General features: G+C 36.5%; 1 protein-coding gene across 32 annotated transcripts in view; it reads right to left on the reverse strand.

The window, feature by feature from the left end:
* The window catches only part of TRDN (triadin), a 228,023-nt gene that overhangs the window by 46,784 nt on the left and 159,938 nt on the right, over positions 1-21,301 (reverse strand). For 27 of the 32 annotated variants that reach the window (XM_085576497.1, XM_085576514.1, XM_085576512.1 and 24 more), the window contains 5 exons: positions 20,103-20,171; positions 16,575-16,625; positions 14,770-14,820; positions 14,139-14,189; positions 2,385-2,414 (listed from right to left, as the gene is read on the reverse strand). In XM_085576497.1, the coding sequence (XP_085432623.1) occupies positions 2,385-2,414; positions 14,139-14,189; positions 14,770-14,820; positions 16,575-16,625; positions 20,103-20,171 (252 nt within the window). The remainder of the gene's footprint in view (positions 1-2,384; positions 2,415-14,138; positions 14,190-14,769; positions 14,821-16,574; positions 16,626-20,102; positions 20,172-21,301) is intronic. The other 5 variants (XM_085576510.1, XM_085576509.1, XM_085576519.1 and 2 more) reach the window with 2 other exon arrangements.

Consider the following 21,301-nt stretch of genomic DNA (forward strand, 5'->3'; position numbering starts at 1 on the left):
TTTTCTAGATGAGGGATGTTTTTGAATAGGACAAAATAATTGGAGAAAGCTTCATGTAGAGTACAGTGTCTGTGTGCTGTATGATTCACGTGAGAAATGGTAAAGTGCTGTTGGAACTGTGGATGCTACTACCACAATATATTTTGGATAATGAGCCAGTCAATTTAGTGCGTTTCCTGGCTACTTCTATTATTTTTGCAGCTGTGCAAAAAATACTGTATCCTTAAGCAAAACCAGTGAACATTACCCTTTTTTATTGCCAGTCAGAGGAATACACATGCAGCCTAGAGCAATTTCTTATGACAACAGAATAAGCAGAAATAAATAAAACCTTCTCATATTTGGAGTTAGCTAGTAGCATGCAATATTTTCCATGTGGGACCTGCAGAGAAGGGGAAGCTAGATGAGAAAGCATAGCAACTAAAGCATGGCATGTTCATTTTTTGGAAGAGGCCTTATTACTTCTCTCCAGTTTTTCAGTTTAATGCATATCTACTAATGGCAGGAACATCATTGAACCAGTTTGCCTTAGTCACTGGATTTCATTTTTCTGGCTTTTTTTTTTTTTCACTAGAATCACTACCTTCCTTGCTGACAATGTTAGTTATGATCTCAGAAAACCAGAAGGTGGTTTAATCAAAAAAAAAAAAAAAAAGGGGATGATAATCATAAGAATTACTAAAACTGAATTTCAGTTCATACATCCATGTTTCTCTGAAATAGGTTGGTGGTAATCAGCAGGATGATGTACAGCCTGAGCCAGGTGCAAAATCCTTTCAACTAAGAAATCAAAGGAAATATTTTTAAGCAAAAGAAATATAGAAAAGAAAATTAAATGGGAAAATCAATCTAACTTCAAAAATGTTCATGAAAATTCATTTTTCAATAGTTTTGTTGGGAAAGATTATGGTTAAAGGTGAGGAAAATCCTACCTGGTGAAAAGTGAGCACTAGGTATGTAAGACAAATAACCTTGGTGTTCTTCTGTAAAAGAATGGGCTCATAACCTGACAAGGGTGAGGGAAGTAGCACCCTTAACTATTACCTCATTTTTTTCTTTCCATCGGGGATGTAGCAGTTCATGTTTTTGAACACAGCAGACATTTTGATATTTGAAAACCAATGGCTCTATGAGTAGCTGCCAGTTTTCTGATTCTCCCTGCTTCATGTCCTACCTTTCATGCCTCAGTTGTTGCAAATTAATCTTTGGACAAAATGTCCTGCTCTATACCTATTAAGCATGGTTGTTTTTGATGACTGAAATTATTTTATTGTTCTGTTAAAGACATGAAGTGAAATTTTGGCTTTAGAGGAGTGAATGGGAATTTTGCCACTAACATCAACACTGCCAAGATTTCACTCATGAGCTGATAAAACAGTTGAGACTATAATTTTTTTCCCCAATTCAGTTAACAGCTCTGTACAGGGATAACAGAAAAAAAAAAAATAAATTAGTAGGATTGAAATGTCTTCATGTATAGACAGTAAAGGTTGGCTCCATTGCTCAATTATGTGAATCATAGAATTTCCAAATGGCAAAAGACATGCCCTACACTCACCCAACCAAATCTCCCATTAATAATAAAGAGCTATTTTTTTTCTCCTTGAATAAAAAACAATCTCAAATAATCCTAAGAAATATATGGATATGTTCTCAAAATGTTTCCATTGTTCTATTTACTGAGAAAAACAAGATTTATAAGCCCGATATTCAATAGAGTTGAATAGGTTGAAAAAAATATCACCTCGGTGCAAATATTTCATTATTTTTGCTGTTTGAATAAAATCAGAAAATTATGAAAAGAGGTTTTAACTCAGCAAATCTTATTCCAAAAGGCAACACTATAAATAGATATTTAGTGTCTGATAAATACATTATATTTATCATTAAATAAAAGTAATACTTTAGGTTCTGATTTAGTGCAAATTTTTCCACTAATCTGTTAAAATATCAGAGAATGACTTCAGCAAATGTTACATGCAAGGTTCATATATATGTGAAAAGAGGAAATTTAATGTGTGTAGAAAAGCAGCTTCTGCAAAGAGCAAGCAGCCAGGTCAGCATGCATGATGCACTGCAAGTTTTGTTCTCTTTGACAAATCCTAATGTGGTAACAAAGGCCTTTCATTTTCCTCCCAGCCAGAATGATGAAGTGTCTGATACTGCTCTGTATTGGCCCGTTTTAGAAAGGAGCTAGCAATAGTGGAAATGACAAGAGTGTTATCACAGCAGGAGCAGATAAAGTTGGCTGATGGTAGCACACGAGTGTATGTCATCACAATGCTGTGTATCACCACAATTGTATCACTGAACGAAAGAAACATTTCTCACAGCAGTCACACAGCCTGAAAGACCTTTCAGTCAAGGAAAAAAGATTGATTTACCTTTCTTCTCCCCCTCCTTTTTCACTGCAGCTGAAACAGAAACAAAAATACAATGTTTTCAAAATTGAAGTTAATAGCAGTATCAGTAAAAATTATTTAACCTATATGGGCCATTGTGTATATATATCAAACCACACATATATTATGCCACAAAGGGATACATTTCTTTGCCAGATGAAGAAACTGAAGCATTTACTCACAGACACCCAGCTCTGCTATTGATGAGAGCATATTCCAGCTTTCTACATTCTCACACATAACTTCCATCCTGGCCGTCCTTCCTCCCAGACATTGATAATGGGAGAGAGTCATAGAGTGAATATTTCAAAATCAACAGTGCAGGAGGAGGATAGATTGAAATGGCAAGGCATAAAGGGGTAAGAGAAGTATAGAGAAAGATTATGAGACATAATCAGTTTAAGAGGAATGTGTGGTTTTTTGCTATTAGAAATTGTAGTATTAAAAAGATGCATAAAATAGGATGTAAAAAAATGCCTGAAATTATATTTCTAAGCCTCTGCCAAATATCGAAACTTTCAAGACCTGATTATCCAACAATCCCACCTCTAAAACCTATATCATGAGTTTTGTGGGAAAGAAAATGGGAAAGAGACTGGAAGAAAACTGATACTTTAAAATTTAACCCAAATTAAAAAAAAAAACAGGAATTAGCTTCTCAGTGGAAGGTGTGATGTGTGACCAATATTTCAACTCTAGAGACAGAATAAAAATTCCCTAAAACTCAGCCCAGTATTCCAATAAAACCTTGCATACATCTACAATGAATACTGTGAAATCATAACAAAATTTTATTAAAAGGGATGAGGTGGCTAAAATGAGAGTTACCTGTATTTACAGATGACTGCTGCAACTCTGATGGAGATGAGCCAAGCTTATTTTTAAATCTGTTCAAAATCCATGTACTACCCATTCACCAGCCCACATTTATAGGACTGAAACTTCTAAAAATGTAGTTACAGATGTAATTTTATTTTGAAATGTCTGTTAGAAGTGGTCTTAGCAAGCTTCTGCCTTAGGCTAGCATTTGCAGGCAAAAAAAGAGAGAGGAATTAAGATTCAGAGCCTGTACTTCCCAGAAAAGGGTGTTCAGCACCCAGCTGCTGATATGAATGGATTTGATGTGGCTCTGGAACTGGAAATGAAACAAGCAGAAGTGTAACTCTGCCCTTTATTGGATAATGTGCCCTGGCACAGGACAGAAATCAAAGATAATGAGGTCAGGAGAGGGCAGACACTCCCTCGTAGTTTCAAATGTTTGCATTTTGCGTGCTGATCTCTGTCTCTTCAGTGCTCTTAAAATGAGAAATCATTTTACTTCAAACTGTTTGTACATCTGGATAAAACTGATCAAGAAGGAACTGGTTAAACCTTGAATTACTAAAATGCTATTTATCAATGGTCTGTGGCAAAAATATTCTGATTTCAAAGATTTTTCATGTTTTCTACCACTTACCCTCCTTTGAGAATTAGATAAATTTTAAGCATCTCAAGAATGCGCTCAAAATAAAAAAGGTCTCATGACTAGAATTGGTGAAAAACTGACGCAAGGTTTCTGGGATCTAGCCCTCTTTGCAATCACTTCCTTTTTTTTTTGGTAATGTGGGTATCAAAGCTGTGCTGTGCACATTTCACAAACTGTGATTACAGAAGATTGAATAGTTTTTACCCCCAGAGAATGCTATAGAAGCCTCAATGGCTTTTGAAAGGCATACTTATATAGCCACTTGTGGTGTGTTGAAGTGACTCCCAAATCAACAGAAACCCCAAATATCAAGACTCTGGGAAGGGCTTATAGGGGAATGTGCAGTGCACCTCTGGGCTCCTCCTGACTTCTGTGCTGCCACCTTATAGGATGTGGCTCACCGTGCTTCTGCTCCCCAGGCACAGCCAGGCCCCTCCATGCCTTCCGCCGCACATACGACTGGCCAGCTTCTGCTATCGTGCTATTATATCCTGTTGGGTCATCTGCTGGAATTTTCACCTTGGCCACAGTCTTTCTGATGGAATGTACTGTAAATACTCAACAAATCCCATGAGACAGAAGAGGCCTCATTCTGACCACAGTAGTCAGTAGCGTTGCTCTGGTCAAGTCCTGCTTGACCAGAACATAAAATGATAAAGAATGAATGAAAAAGAGGTGAGCACTGTCCTTTACATTGCTCTTTCAGAAACTGAGCACTGTGTCTGAATTTGAAAAGCAGCAAAAAGACGGATAGTTTACCCAAGGAACTTGGTTTGCTGTCGATAAAAAGCCATATTACCTGCTGAGTAATCTATGGTAGCCAGGGAGTGAAGGGCATGAAACAGAGTGGTGAACTAGAAAATGTGATGCTCCAGTGCAAGAGACACTCTTGGCCAAGTGCTTTTTACCCTGATTATGTGGTGAAAGAACAAATTCTTGAGTCAACTTGTTTTGCTCTGTACTGAAGAGACTTGTAGTTCTTGAATTAGGAATTTGTACACACAAAGCTATTCAAAGAGGACTCTATTAGCAGCCTTAAGTCACAGTCTGTCTTTTCTAGGCCTACCCAAATCCAGTCATAATTTTTCAGTTAATATTGATAGATGGTATACAAAGCAAAACACATTTATCAAGAATATACACACCATATTCTAGAATTACAAATTGAGATTAACAGAAACCAGATTGAAAGAATCTAGATATCCCAGGAACCAGAAATTAGTATTGTCATATTTTAGGTTTTGTGAATAGGTTAAAAAAAGCATTACAAGCCATGGAGGAACTTGTTCATTTTTTTTTTTTATGCAAGGTGGAAAAAGAAAGGTAAATTCCAGTGATGGAAAGGTCAGAAAACGGATAATGCATTAAGTATTTTCAAGGAGATAAAAAAAAATCAAGTTTATGATTTTTCTATTGTTTTGGACTTTTATCAGAAACTTGAACCTTGATCACCAGCAGTCCTTCAATCTCACACATAGTGGTGTTTTCAAAGGACTTTTTTCTGAGCTGTTGAACAAATACAAACCTTTCCAAAATCATGAAGATATCTTGAAAGCAGCCAAAATCTTGAAAACACTGGTTCCTACTCAAAAGCAATCCTTTCTATGTAGCTTTATGACCCAGCAATAGCCAGAAACAGATACTTAGTCTAAATACTGTCATAGAAGTGTCTTCTACAAATTTTCCCTTTATTTTCTTATAAGAAGAAATTGGCTTCAATCCTGAAACAGGAAGTTTAACTTTATTTCTAAATGTGAAATAATTAATTATGAAAACTACATTTCCATACAGATATCCAGTTCCTCTGTGTCATTTCTAAAGAGCCCTTGACTTAGATTTGTGATTTTCAGTCTTATCATGATCATACTAATTAATCTCAGAGGAAATCTTGAATCTTTCCTATTTCACTTTGTATGAGAGTTTTGTTGTTTTTCTTAGCCCTCTCCACTGCCACATTATCATGTAAGAGTTTTGTACACAACACTCTAGACAAGATGCAGCTTTGATTTATGCAATAGCTTTAGAACATTTTATGCCTTTTCCCTAATGCATTTGCATATGGAAGAAAGTTTTTCACTGACTTGTCTGGAGCAATACTTAGGTACTTTCCTGAATTTACATAGTGAATTTGTAGATAAATACTTCTTTAATATTTTTCCTCCACTCCATATTTAATTCTACTTATTGACACTAAATTTTCTTTGACATTGTGCTGTCTGTTCACCTCATAAATTCAATGTATCACAACCCCTTCTGATCCTGAATTCTTTAACTGATTTTGTCATGTGAAAATTTCATTACATTGCTATTTCTATCTTATCCTGTTAATTAAGGAATATAACATGAGTCCAGACATGGAATCATAAGCAATTAGTCTGTAAACAAGATGCAAGATGAAAATTAACCAATTGCTCTCTGATTCCTAACTGGAAGCTTATTTTCTTTAGTCCTGTAGGTCTTAGGCAGCAGCTCCTTGGCTTCTGCAGTAATTCTTACAATGAAACTTTATAGAGGTCTCTTTAAGCCATTAAATAAATGCTGTGCTTATTGCTTATTAATATATAAGAAACAATTATTACTAAGACATAGTTTCCATTTCTAGACACAACACAGGCTGGAACTCAGTGTTTCCCCAGATATTTGGTTTTGTTCTTAATTTAATTCTGAATTCACAAAATTTCTGACAGATTTTTAATTTCTGAATAACTGAAGTAATTTAAGTGTATTTGCCCTGATATGGTAACTGTTTTGTCTGAAAGTAATTGAAGTTTTAACTAAGTTCTTATATTTATTTTGCTAGAAACACGTAAGCTGTGGGGAAACAAGATCAAATGCAAACTCATCCCATGTGTCAGGTACTCTGTGATAACTGTTCATATGCATGCTGTTATGCTGAAGTGAAAACCACCTCATGTAGGCAGCTACAGCAAGGCATCTGGCATTCACCGAGTTGGTACTGTCTTTGCCCAGCTCACCATAAATTGTCCATCTGTTCATAGCTTGAGAAGAAGATACTGTTTTAAAATATTTAAGAGCCATATAAAGTGATATTTCTCTCAGACCTTCCTAGAAGAAGATATTTCCCTCTTTCAGTCATTTTGAGTTCAGAATTTCTTTAATTCTTGTCAAGAGAAATCTTACTCATGTTAAGAAACTGCAGTTAAAAGAACCAGTATAGTGAGTATCAGAGAGGAGAATTTAGCCTTTAAATTGGCTGGAACATCTGTTATTTAGAATGATTCGCATTCAGTAGCAGGAAAAACCTTTCCTGCTCTTTTTCTCCTCTGGTCCACATTTTAATGAACAGTTTTGGAGAAATAACCTCTTATTCAATTATATTAATGCATTTTATCACTAATGGGCAACAAAGATGTTACAGTTGAACTCCCTCGTAACCTGCCTATCCATTTTGCCTTAATTTGTAAGACATAGCTGCTGACCTACTAAGAAAAAAATTATTCGATAACCACCAAAATGTTTACAGTGCTTTTCTCTTTATTACCAGCAAAGCCTTAATGAGAATAGACAAGGATATAGTCTAGAAGGAAAGTGTACAAACTCTGAGTTGAATTATCAATATTCACACTGTATGGATTATTAATACCATGTGCTGGATCTGGCTGTGATTGGATTAATTTTTACAAGAGTCAGAAGGGAGCATAGCCAGAACCCAAAGGTAATTCTGTACTACATCATTTTCTGGGGATGGAGGTAGAGATGGATTCCAGGTTGGGTAGGTGGTGGACAGAGATGTCAATTATTGGGGTTTCTGCAGGGAACATTCACATGTGAATCACTTGCTTTTCTTCTTGTACACTCTGCCATTAATATCATTGCTATTGTTCATTGTCTTATTTCACTGCTGTTTCCAGCAAATTGTTCTTATTTCAACTCACAGTCTGTACCTTTTGGGCCTCCACTTATCCTCCTCAGCCTGCCACAATGGGGGAGTGAGGGGAAAGTGACTGAGCAGTGCGTGGTTTGGAGTGTTCCAGTGGAAACACTAAATTGAGGAATACCATCCATAAATCACCACAGTCCTCTCTCTCTAAAGTCACTTGGTAGAAATGGCAAGAGTGTGGTAGTATTCCTGAGCAAGTTCCCTTTGACTGTGTATGGAGCCTGGTCCAGTGCAATTGGGGCTATAAATCCAGAGAGACTGACACACTTGAGAACTTGAGTGAACCTCATGAAGTTCAACAAGGCTAAGCACAAGATCCCGCACATGGACTGGGGCAATCCCAAGAGCAAATACAGACTGGGCAGAGAATGGATTGAGACAGCCCAAAGAAGATGTCCCAAAGGACATCCCCAAAGGGGATGCTGGCAGACAAGAAGTTTGACATGATCCAGCAATGTGCATTCACAGCCCAGAAAGCAAATCCTGCTCTGGGCTGCATCAGAAGCTGTTGGGCCAGCAGGGAGAGGGAGGAGACTCTATCCTACTCTGATGAGATCTGAACTGCAGTATTATGGTCAGTTCTGGGGCCCACAACTTGAGAAGGACTTGAAGAATTCCAGTGAACCTATAGGAAGCCATGAATATGATCAGAAGACTGGAGCACCTGTGCTATATAGGACAAGCAGGGAGAGTTGGGTTTGTTTCACCTGGAGAGGGGAATTTTTCTGGGGACACTGTCTACCAGCATCCAATAATTGAAGGAGCATACAAGATGGAGAAACACTCTTTACAAGAATATGTAGCGACTGAACAAGGAGAAAGGGTTTCTAACTGAAAGGCAGTAGGTTTAGATTAGGTATTAGGAAGACTATTTTACTGTGAGGGTGATGAGGCTCTGGAATAAGTTGCTCAGAGAAATTGTAGATGACCCATTTCTGGAAGTGTTCGAAGTCAGACTGGGTAGGGCTTTAAGAAACTTGGTCTTGTTTTATGTGTCCCCACCCATGCCAGGGTGAGTAGAACTAGATGACCCCTCCTAATTTAAATTATTCTATAAGTCTATGAGAAAAATGGCAATAAAACAGAATAAGCCTGATTTTCTCAGCCCTTGAGAAGCAGATTATCCCTTTCAGAATGAATCCTTGTTTCTGATCTAAAATAATATGTGAAACAATAATATTATGCATCAAGATTTATTGAATAATCATGAAAAAATAAAAAAAATAGACTCATTTCTGAGCCTTTCAGTTCAAGGAGGACACTGAAGTGCTGGAGTGTGTCCAGAGAAGAGCAAGAAAAGGAGGCTCAGGAGAGACCCTAGTGCTCCCTACTGCCTGAAACTGCCTGAAAAGACGCTCTAGCCAGGTGAGGCTTGGTCTCTTCTCCCAGGCAACCAGTGCCAGAACAAGAGGACATAGCCTCAAACTGCACCAGGGGAGGTTATCAGGAGAAATTCTTCACAGGAAAGGTTACTAAGCACAGGAATGGACTTCCCAGAGTGTTGGAGTCACCATTCCTGGAGGTGTTAAAAAAAACCTGGAAATAGCACTTAGTGCCATGGTCTAGTTGAGAATGAAGTGTTCTGTCTAAGGTTGGATGCAATACTCTTGGATGCCTTTTCCAGCATAAATAAGTCTGTGATTTTGTGATCCAGAGGACTCTTCAGGATGTTATTATGGAGTTATGGTTGTACCAGCAGGTAGCAGTACTTAACTCCAGGAAATACCTGAAGTATCTGTAGATATACTTTCATTTACAAACCTCTTTTTACCACCAGAATTGTATTTCCACATACCTACGCAGGCAAATATTATTCCACTTGAACATTTTCCTTAAGGAAAAGCAATAAAAAAAATCAAGTATCAAGTCATGAGGACAACTTCATGCTTTGTAGTTTGCCATAAAACATACTTTACATAACCTACTTTTTGGAATTAAAATTTTAACTCCCTTTTCTAATTTGGTGTTCATTCACATTATGTATTTTACTACTGTTCTTTTCTTTCTTATTTTCTAGCATCTATTGAAGAATATTTACAGAGAAATGCTGACTCAAAATGGGAATTTTATATCTGCCGTTATGGCTCAGTCTTGGTTATATATGTGTCATTATGTTAATCTGACTTTTAAAGCTCTGGTATTTTCTTGAAGTATTTCTTACTGACAGTGTGAAGCAATGATTCTCTGTAATGGATGGGTCATTTGAACAGGCTGATGTTGAGATTTTTGTATACCAAATCTATCTACCTTACATTTTAGTTCTCTATTAGTTCTTTCATATTAGTTCTCTATTTTATATTATAATTCTACATTGAACTTCTGTGAATTTAGTTTTCACATTGCAGAAATGTATTTATCCTAACAAAGGGGTTACACTGAGGCCGCTTCTGTTACTGTAATTTACACTAGATTTGACAGATTTTGACAGAAGTAGAAAGTGCTAATCCAAACACTGCTATTTCTCAAGACATTTTTGGATGGCTAGTTTAACCTGAGATGTCCTCTGAGGAAGCACCCCATGCATGGTTAGTTGGCTAAAAAAAAAAAGCGCTCATAAAGGTGACCTCGTGCTGACACTTGGTTACAGGGCAATGGCCACAAAATTTCTGGAATACTTTTCCCCAGAGAAGCTTTTCCCAAACTGTCTGCCTGATGTATGTGGCATGTCACTTATCATTGTTAAGAAAGAGAGGGTTAGTGATGCACAGCATCCCACATGAATGCTTAAAGCCACTTAATGCATTGGGGTTACACTCTTCTGACAAAATGTCAATGTCTTGTCATGCATATTCAGTGTCACTTGAGTTAGTTGTATCTGCTTTTGGAAATGTTGTACTTGTTTGAATCCCAGAAGATAAGAAATAGCATATCTGTCACATGAAACAGAAAAGACAGAAACAACTTTTAAAAACCTGCAGCCACTGAGCTGAACTGCCTCCAAAGGAAGATTGTATAAGATTTGCTGTATCACTACCTTTGATGACTAGCAAATTACTCAATCCTATTGTTAACATAAAAGTGGTGTAACTATGTATGACTATGCAACCTGAGATATTCCCATTCAAGCTCAGCTTTCCTACTCAATTTTTTTCCTACTCAGCTTTTCTGTTGCAGTCCTGCTTCAGGGCCTTGAAGGATCTGTAGTCCTGCTCACTGGGCAGACCTAAGATACACAAGACTTAGGAAGCAGTTGGACCAATTTTGTGTCTGATAGAATCTAATCCAAATATTTTAAGTTCTTATAGAGTCAGCTAGAATCAAAGAGAAATGCCATTTCAGGTGTGAGATATCATTTGTTCTCAGTGAGCTGTGCAAGGCATTAAGTACACCCACAGATGACATACAAGGTTGTATGCAATCCAGTAGAAATATGTGAAGTGGGTGGGGCTCATCTCACTTGGGAAGCTGGTAAAGGCCGTGCAAACCCAGGGCTATGAGTCCATTGCTCATCCAAAATCCTGCTGTATGTATAAAGCCAATCAATTGTACTTCAGACTTCACCCACACTTTAACAGAGCAATCATAGGCGTCTCTAATGTGACCTTAAACTTCAACAGAGTTAAACTCAGCATAATTCACACTAAACATTCAAATCTTCATTCTTGTGTTTTGAAAAGCAGGAAACTATAAGACTGTAAGGCAACACAACAACATCAATTTTTATGTTTCTTATGGTGTTTTAATCTATAGGTCAAAAAGTTAGGCCATGTAGAAAAAATCTGCCTGATATGAAAGTTCATTTTTGAACATAGCTCATAATTTCTACTGCTAAGCCATAAGAAAAATCTTGCATATGTTCTATCTACTACTACAGGAAGAGGACTTGAAGAAAAGAGAGATAGTATAGTTAATAACTTCTGGGTAGTAACTTTCCTTTTCAAATATACTGAGCTTCATGTGCAGCCAGTGGAAGTCTACAGTGTTTAATTAAACATGTCCTTTCTTGAAATAATTCAGTTTTGGAATCTGACAGGAGCTGTTATTCACCAGTTTTTTCACTGTCTGATCAAACTGAGTAAATGAAGTCCTTTTTAAATACTTATTCTTTGCATAATTGAGTGGGTGTTTTACACTTCACTGAAGCTAATTCATTAGCATTGCAATTAAAACACTGTTACAGACATGTATTTCTTCTTTACAATTCCTGATCTTTTGAAGTAAATAGAATTTTATTCTCATTATCACTTAAATTAATCAATCTTCCAACCAGAAATATTTATGAGAAGAATTAGAGAAGAAACTCAATTATAAGGTCAAGAGTCAAATGCTTAAGGGTCTAATTAACTGTTAATTAACCTATGTTTCATGGACATTTTTTCAAGAACAGGAAGACCATAGGCCTTTCTTGCCTCAAGCTTAAAATAATAAACCAAATTCTATTAAACCAATAATCAATATATGAAAATATGCCCACACATTAAATCAAAAAATTAATGTTGTAAAAGACCTTTAAGATCAAGTCCAAGTGTAGTCTAGTACCATTACCATTTTTTACTGCTAAACCGTGTCCTCAAATGCCATATCCATAAATTTTTTAATACTTCCAGGAAAGATGACTCCGCCTCTTCTCTGGATGGCTTCTTTCAATACCTCCCAACTCTTTCTGTGGAGGGTTATTGCTCCTTGTTGGCTAAAGTAAACTAAATGAAATGGCACAATAATGTGTCACTATTTTTCTAATGCCTTGGACCTTGAACTGACAATTTAGGTTCATCTACTTTGACTACTAAAAGGAGTTTCAGACTATTTAAGCCCTAATTCATTTTCATAGAAATATAAAAAGGTTTGGGTTGGAAGGAACTTTAAAGATAACCTAGTTCCAACCCCTCTCCCATGGCAGCAGGGACATCTTCAACTAGGCCACATAAATAAGAGGCCCATTTGACCTGGCCTTGAACACTTCCAGGGGTGGATCCACAAATTCTCTAGGCAACCTATTCACCAACCTCACAGTAAAAAAATTCTCCCCATATCTAATCTAAAACTACTCTCTTTCAGTTTGAAGCCATCCCCCCTTGTCCTGTCACTCTATGTTCTTGTAAATAGTCTCATTCCTTCGAAGACTCCTGCTAGGTACTTGGAGGCCACAACTGGGTCACACCAAAGTCTTCTCTGCTCCAGGATGAAGAAACCAAATTTATTCAGCTTTTCCTCACAGGAGAGGTGCTCTATCCCTCTAATTATCTTGGTGGCTTCCTCTGGATTTATTTCAACAGGTCCATGTTTTTCCTGTGCTGGGGACCTGAGAGTTGGATGCAGCACTGCAGGTGGGGTCTCACCAGAGCAGAGCAGAGGGAAAGAATTACCTCCTGTGACCCACTGGCCACACTGCTTTGGATACAGACCAGGATACAACTGGTTCTCTTGCCTGCAAGAGCATATTGATGGCTCATGTCCAGCTTCTCATTCACCAGCACCCCCAAGTCCTTCTTGACATGGCTACTCTCAATAGCACTTTTTTCTGGTAGCACTTAAGCCTTTACTTTGATTCAAAATGATACAACTATGCAAAGAAATAGCTGATTTCTGCTATTCTGCTATACACTAGGTGAAATAGCTGCACTTAAAAACTTGTAAATGTTGTCTTTCATAACTTTCTCAGAGAAAATATTGTCTCAATATTTCTACTATTCCTTAGGAAAACTCTAAAGATAGGAAGCAGTATTATTCAATTATCTGAAACACTTTTCAAAACTGACTTGATGATTTTAAGATAGACTATTACATTTCCATGACTCAAACTGTTATTAGCTAACAAGATATTACATATTTTTATCCATGTTAAATTATTTACACATTTAACTTGAGCAGCTGTTTTATAATGAAAAAGTGCCATTTAATCCATATGCAAATAGGATAAAAGTAAACTAAGTTTTGTTTGAATTTGTTTAATATGAATAAATAAACCTGAACATAGCTGGTTAACTATAATTACAGTGCCCAAATATGCCCAGTGTTAGAGATGTATTATAAATTGTAATTGATTTATATTTGATGACTAGTGCTGATATTTCAATATAAGAAGAGAGAGAAAAGTGCAATCAAACAATATACAGAAGAAGTAAAATGCAATCTGAAATGACTAATTTAAATAGAAAGAATGAGATAAAATCAAGAAAAAAGAAACTAGTTCCATTTGACTTTAGAGTCTATAAAACACCAAAGCTATGACTTGCTTGTATAGCCTCATGTGCACCTGTCATTTGTTCAATCAGGTAAAAAGAATGTTCAGCAGCAAAGGATGACATTCAAGGATATTTAGAAATAGCAAATCAAAGAAACTAGGATTTAATTTGTGACTCCTGGCACAATGAATTTATTTTCTCAACTGAAACTTATGTTAAGGCTCAGTTCAACTTGGGATTGTTACCTTTTTCCTTAGGATTAGTTGAAGCCTTGATTTCTTTTCGTTTTGAAGAGTCTGAAAAAGTAATCAAACACCAAAATGAAAGGAGAAAATTAGCAACATAAACATGCATAAAATTAGCAACATTAACATACGTACATTGGTACTGTAACAAATGTGCATAGCACCAGATCAGCCAAAGGCATAAAAGAGATGTGTTAAGAATTAGAATTTTCATTTAATTCAATAAGAGGCACAAACTAAACCTGAAAGCAAACAAAAAACAATTACCTCTAAATTTGCTGGCAAAGTTTCTGCAGGTCAAACCATGCACTCATTTCTGTGCAGCCTGTCATGTGCATTCAGTAGCAGCCCTGTTACTAATTCACTCAGAACAGACTATCACTCCCACTGCAATATTGACTGTGCAGGTCAGACAGCAGTTAAAGGACACCACAATAAGAAGTGTCACAACTTTATTATTTCTGAATCATGTCAGACACTGCTCCTTTCAATATATCAAATCTTTGAAATGAGAAGAATCTAGGTTTGGTCCCTTTTCACCAGCAGACTGTAATTCAAAATATTTCAAAACTGCACTGAGATACCAGCAGAACACTTGTTATTTTTCAGCCACATAATTATAAGACATTACCTTTTTCCTTTAAGGCTGTTGGAGGCTTCACATCTTTTCTTTTTCCACTCTCTAGAAAGAAACATTTAACATTTATCACAAGTCAGGTTAGGGAACTAAGATCACACTTGAATAGAAAGCAAGTCAAACAATTTGATATGTGGAGAGCAAAAGGGATGTGATAATTAAACAGATTTAAAAACATGGAAATAAAGAACAGGACAAAAAAAACAAGGTCATCCATTTCTAGTTTTGGATATGCAAAATAATAAGCCTTCAAAATGTCATTAGTTTCTCTGAATTTTAAGGAAACTGTGGAGCCCTCTCTCATGCAGGCAATGAATTACTTAAAAAGAAGAAAGAAATTCTACAGAGCAGTTGGCATCAATGATTTTTTCTTTTGCTGAACCCAAATAAAAATTAATCCACATTGATACAATTGAAATATTAGGAATACTGCTCTTGAAAGCCAGAGGCTGCTGACAAAGCTAAATGGGAGTTTTTTTATTCAAGAGTGACAAAAGGACCAGTTACTCATTCAGGGCTCCAATACTCTTTTAATATTGAAGTGGCCATATGGGTATTGCCTGTGAACAGAATTTCACTTCCTGTGTGAAGGAAGCCTTTTAAAATGACAGGCACACTGGCTATAAAAGAAGAACAGTGCTCATCCTTCAAATGTACATTCATCTATTTTATGTCAAAATGAATAGTCCAGGGACTTAATTGTATCTTTAATTTTTTTTTTCCTCAGTATATGACAAAGTATTAAAGGAGATGAGAAAAAAACCCTGATATTCTAGTTCTCCCTGTCTAGTAACTGACAAGGCAGAACTCAAGGACAAAAAAAACCAAACTAACCAAACAAAGAAATCCCCCAAAAGCCCCCCAAAAATTCAGGAGTTAGATAAGCACAAATAAAGGAAAACTATGATCTTCTTTTGGTGCTTAGGTGAGACACAGGGACTGACAGCGATGGAATAGAGGAGAATTCTCAGCCACAAGGGACACCTGGCTTCATTCCTTGCAGAAGTGCACCATTTTGTTCTATATCTATTCAGCAGCTGTAATCTGGACTGCATTGAATATCTCCAGCTTCCAAAAAATGGAACTTTGTAACAATCTGGACTTCAGTTGTGCTGTTCCAGCTCAAGGGCCAGGCACAGTACTGATAGCCTTTGCTTTTTTGTTTAAATTTTTCAACTGTTTCAGTACTCTCCAGAAAGAGAGTGTTTGATACACAACTCATTACAGCAAATAGGCTTTGCTCCAAATAGATGCTATCAGGCAACACCTGTGTGATCAATTAGCAGTGGTCTTGCAGCTGAAATGACTAGAGACAAAGATGTATGTGCCCACATTGTCAACAAATTAAGGAAAAATCTTGTCATATCAGTCACCTTCAAACACCTGGATGTGACAGTAGCCTCATGCAGTTTCATTCTCAGACACCCACATCCCTGAGCTGTAGCCACATGAACCAGATGTAGTCTAGTTCCTTTCAGTAATGTTCTCACTATGGGATTCAGACAACTCATTTTTGACAGACTAACATCCAAAACTGGAATAAAACCAAAATATAGTATTTCCTCCAAAATGTAAATTCAAATATCCACATTTAAAAGAAGCCCAGGTGAATTCTAGGGATCCTACTGGGATCTGTACAGCACAAATATTATTGAAAACAATATAATGGCTAAAATAATCTAAACAGGAACCAAGATGGCTTTGGTTTTCCACACTTCTATATACCTACTCAAGAAATCTTTCTAGACTGAATAATTGTTCTGATATTCAGGTCTGGATATCTTAACTTCTTCACTTACCTTTTTCTCTTATGCTCTCTGGATTCTTGGGATTTTTTCCTTTCAGGGAATCTGTAGGAAGAAAATTATGTTTCTGATACTTAGAAGACAAGAGTACTCTTCTATATTTAAAAGAAAAGTCAAGAAATATTTTAAAACCAAGACTAAAATTGTGAACACAAATAAATGCAATCTTGACCTCTTTTTATATCCTCTCTAGAGACTGATATTTTTAAGGTGCAGTAACGTTAGTAGAAAAAGCAAGAATAGAAATTGCTTTTGGTAACTGTCTGTTGAGACCACATAGAAGAGAAAAATTTGAAAGAGGAAATGCAGGCAATGACACAGGATTAGGAATTCTTTGGGTCTTATCCAAAACTTCATTAAGACAATTTTTGCTTACTCTGTCTGAAGAATATATCTTTTGCCTCAGTCCTTCCAGGAGGAATATGCATTCAGGGTCAGCAAGCACAGGAAAAGCATACACTATATTATGTAAATAACTAATGTTTAAATATTTTTTCAAGCAACAGTCTCTTGACATCTTAAGTGTTTTTATCAGGGATATTAGGAGAAAATAATTTTTTCCAAAGTGAAGAAATAATTTGATAGGATTTTGAATGTAGGCGGTTTGAATGAGAGAATATCACAGCCTGAAGAATGCTAAATAGACCCAGCTGCATTCCATCTGACAGGATACAGCATCTAAGCATATAGGAAAAAAACATGTAATTTATTCCAAATGAAAGTAAATCTTCAGTAAAACCAAGTCCTCAGAAAAAGCTCAAAGAAGATGCTTTACAAAATAATTTTAACCCTGAGCATCCTCCTGGCTGCCATGGTACCAGGAAGTGATCCCACTTATCCATCTGGATTTAAGTGTGAATTGTGAAAGAAAAAAATCCCTTTCAGGGTGGCTGAAGCTGTTGGATAAACCATGGATAGATTATGGATAGATAATGGGATAGATTATGAAATTAGGAGCCTGATCTTCACAGCAGCAGGTGGACTCTTCTTCATGGGACTGAGAGAAAACTTCCATTGTGAAGCCTGAAATACTTTGAGGTAGCCTCTGTGTTGACTATATTAAAAGTCTTGAGGGAACAGCTGCCCCATTTGACCACTTTACTCTGGGCACTGGTGATCTCAGTGATCAGCAACCACTCTTGCAGCCACAGCCACAAATCTTTGGTCTTGTGGGTTTTGTGCCATATGCTCATGCTGGTTTTTTTGCCATCCATGTAGCAGATCTCCCTCAGATTTCCTATAATATGCAGCTCCTAAAGAAGGTTCAGTACTTTTGAGTCTTACTACTTTTGGATGCAACTCTTCAGTGCAGGACACTTTACATGGCGCACCGTTTCCCACCCATTGAGCCAAGGACACCGAGATCACCAGATCTGCTTTTCTTCCAGGAAGCAGGTTTTCATTTTCAGAAGTTTAAATAGCTACTCACTGATGACTTTTCAAATTTCTGCTCTCAACTGACCACTTTATTTCTGGTCCCAGAAGAGAAAAAACAATATAAATCTGACTCAATGCTTCCTTTCCACATTCTGCTTCAGGGGTGAAGCTGGGTCAGGTTAGGAAGATGGTATAGAATGATGAAGCAGCAGCAGTGTGTGATATCCTCAAGACAAAGATATAGTTCTCATGCAAATGACAATGATGACAGATAAAGAAATGGAAATAGGCAGAAATGTGAACTGCTACTGCTCACAATATAACTCCATTTTTAAGGGAATAAATTATGTTACAAGTTAAGAAAAAAATTGCCACAGGTAAGATACTATTTCATGCTACTTTTGCTTTAAAGAAAATGTAAGTATTGCATAGCAAGTACAAATCATCTCATTTGTTTCTTTAATGACAGTATACTATAACATAATGGCAAGAAAGAAATATACACTACTGACTTATTTCCCCTATCAACCTGTGTGTAAAAACAAATAGGTTTATTACCCACACATAGCTGCCATAAGCAAATATTCAAGGACATCCCAAAACATGTCAAATGCAAAGAAGAAAAAAGAATTTGTTTTGAAAATAAATCATGGAACACAGGATGAGAAGGAATTTATGTTATTTATACAGGATAAATTATGTCAATACCTCAGCACAATGCAAATATCTTACAAAAATCCATTGAGGAGTTATATATGAAATATTATGAACTTTTAGTGCCACTGTTACAACCTCTGGATGAATGAATTTTTACTCTGGTTAGCTCTGTAAGATACTTACCCAAAAACCACGAGGCAAATTATAACTTAGAGTTTCATTGGCCTCAAGTTATGCTTACAAATATGCTTACACCAACAGAAAATCAGTTTATATATTTGTGAGTACAAATGGGCTTCTTTACTCTTCTTTACTGCAGGGAAGAGCTGAAAAGTCAGCTACAAATTCAGACAGTGTCTTGAGATGTCCTTTATCACTAAGAAGTGGAAAACATATTATTCCAGTGCTCTCTTTAACTATTCTCAATAAAATTAGGCTCCAAGACTGAAGACATTTTATTCACCTCATAAAATTGATAAAGTAACTTTGTAGGGTTATGATCTATGGAGTATCCCAGAAACAACCCCAAATTCAGGGATTTATTTCTCCTTTTTCTGCTTTAAATAAAACCACTATTCTTCAGTTTGCGAAAAATAGCTTGCTTTGGAATAAAGTTTTTGGTCTGGACATCATCCTTGTCATTCAAACTTAGCCTATCCTTCAAAGGGAATGAAGTGTGATGACACCTATTTTATTGCATAAGGTGCCAGACACACATTAATCACCATGAGCATTTAACACTTCACCTGGACGTGTTCCTTTATTTAGTTTACATGAATAGCAACAAACTCCCAAGATACATAAATAAGAAGTATATTCAGTCTTAAAAATACTTGCTTTCCTGTGTCCTTTGATATATTTGTATTTTCCAGAAAGATCCACTTTAAGAAAAAAATTGCAAAACACCAAGTCACAAACAGTAAAAACAAGTCCCCAGTGACCTGGCCAATGACATTTACGGAGGCCATCTCATGAGGCTTGAAGAGGTGATGGGGAGGGGAAGAAATGGCATGTAAATAGGCTTTGATTAATTTATGAACCACAGTTTGGGCAGATATGATGACTGAAATGGGGACAAATAATGCTATATATATATATATATATATATATATATATATATATATATATACAGCAGAGTAATCCATAATGCGATAAAAAAATACACAACTAGAAGTTTCTCCCAGCAGAGAGTTGTGAGAGCTTATAAGTTGTCCCTATAGTCTTTGATGCTGATATATTTTGAACTGAGCTCTATAGCTCACTAATCAGCATCTTTGTTTTTAGGCACAGGCACAGAATTTTGCCAGTTTGATGCCTATTGTGGGAAACAGTGATGGCTGCATCAGCAAGAGCTCTCAGGATCTGAGGGACAGGCTCAGCTGGGCTGGATATCAGTGCTACTGCAGGGGGTCAGGAGCCTGGGGTGTCTTTACAGATATGTTCAGCAGCAAGTTTTCAGTTGTATTGATGTTTAAAAGAAATTCCTACCTGCTTTATTCTGAAGGTTGTGTGGAGAAAGTCTAGCCACCTTTGTCATGTTAGAAGGACCTGTAAATACTAATTACTAATAACTTAGTAATTGAAATTGTTGATAAGTTAAACATGAGCATAGGAGACAAAAAGCAGTGCTGTGTCCACTCTCAACAAAGAACACACAATGGAAACTTTTTCAGTGCTGGCAAACCACTATCTATTTGCTCTAAAGAAACTCTTATCAAAGAGAAAAAAGTTTTGAGTCTTCTCTCTTTTTTTTCTCCTCTCACTGTCTCCCTGTAATCCTTTGAAAGGAGCAGCAGGCTGAATATACTTGCTCCATGCAGGGATAGAGGGGGCAGAGTTGTCACTCAAGTGCTTCTTTTAATTTTCCAGCACAACATCATCAGGAAGACACAGATTATAATCAGTCTTTGGAGAGGGCCACAGGACCCCATAGAGTTTGGATATACAGTTCTAGTCCAGATAACTAAGCTTGTGTAAATGGGGCACATGTACATTAGGAGTAGAACACACACAGAGCAACAATATATGCATCATAGAATTTGCAGATGGCCATAATTTAATTTAGATTTTTGAACAAAGAAGTGAATTAATGAAAATAGCTTCTAGGATTTTGAAAATATGTCTAGCAATAAATTATTCCTCCTTTGTTGTATATGTTTTTGTCATCTTTCAATACTGCTTGAATTGATCTCTTCATTCAGTTCGTTCTTTGAAATTGCATAGAATGACTGTAACTTGAAATAGTTTAGACTAAAGTCTATATATTGCAGACCTGCAATATATCCATATATAGCTATAGACATAATTATAGACTATAACTTAGAATAAATATTATCTTCACTATATATCGGTAGATCATTTTATTTGGAAGATGTCGAATAAGACTTATTCACAAGTAACTTCTTCCAAATAAGGTTATTTCTTGAAAGGAGGGAAGAAATAAAATGTGTAAAAAACACCCAATAAAACAATTGATGAAAGAAAATTTAACTGAGGTAACAACCTACTCTGATCAAATTGCCAAAAAAAAAACCCCAAAACCAGGAATATAAGAAAGATTTAGACCCGCTCTCATGTTGCAGATGGTTGACTGGATGAATCTCTGGGGTTTTAGCTATAACTTTTACAGAGAACAGAAAGCATATTTCCCACTCATGCTAATAAACCTTACTTTCTTCCTATTTTGT

This window comes from Lonchura striata, chromosome 3 (assembly GCF_050655825.1).
Source record: "Lonchura striata isolate lonStrDom1 chromosome 3, ASM5065582v1, whole genome shotgun sequence".
In the NCBI taxonomy this organism is placed as follows: domain Eukaryota; kingdom Metazoa; phylum Chordata; class Aves; order Passeriformes; family Estrildidae; genus Lonchura; species Lonchura striata.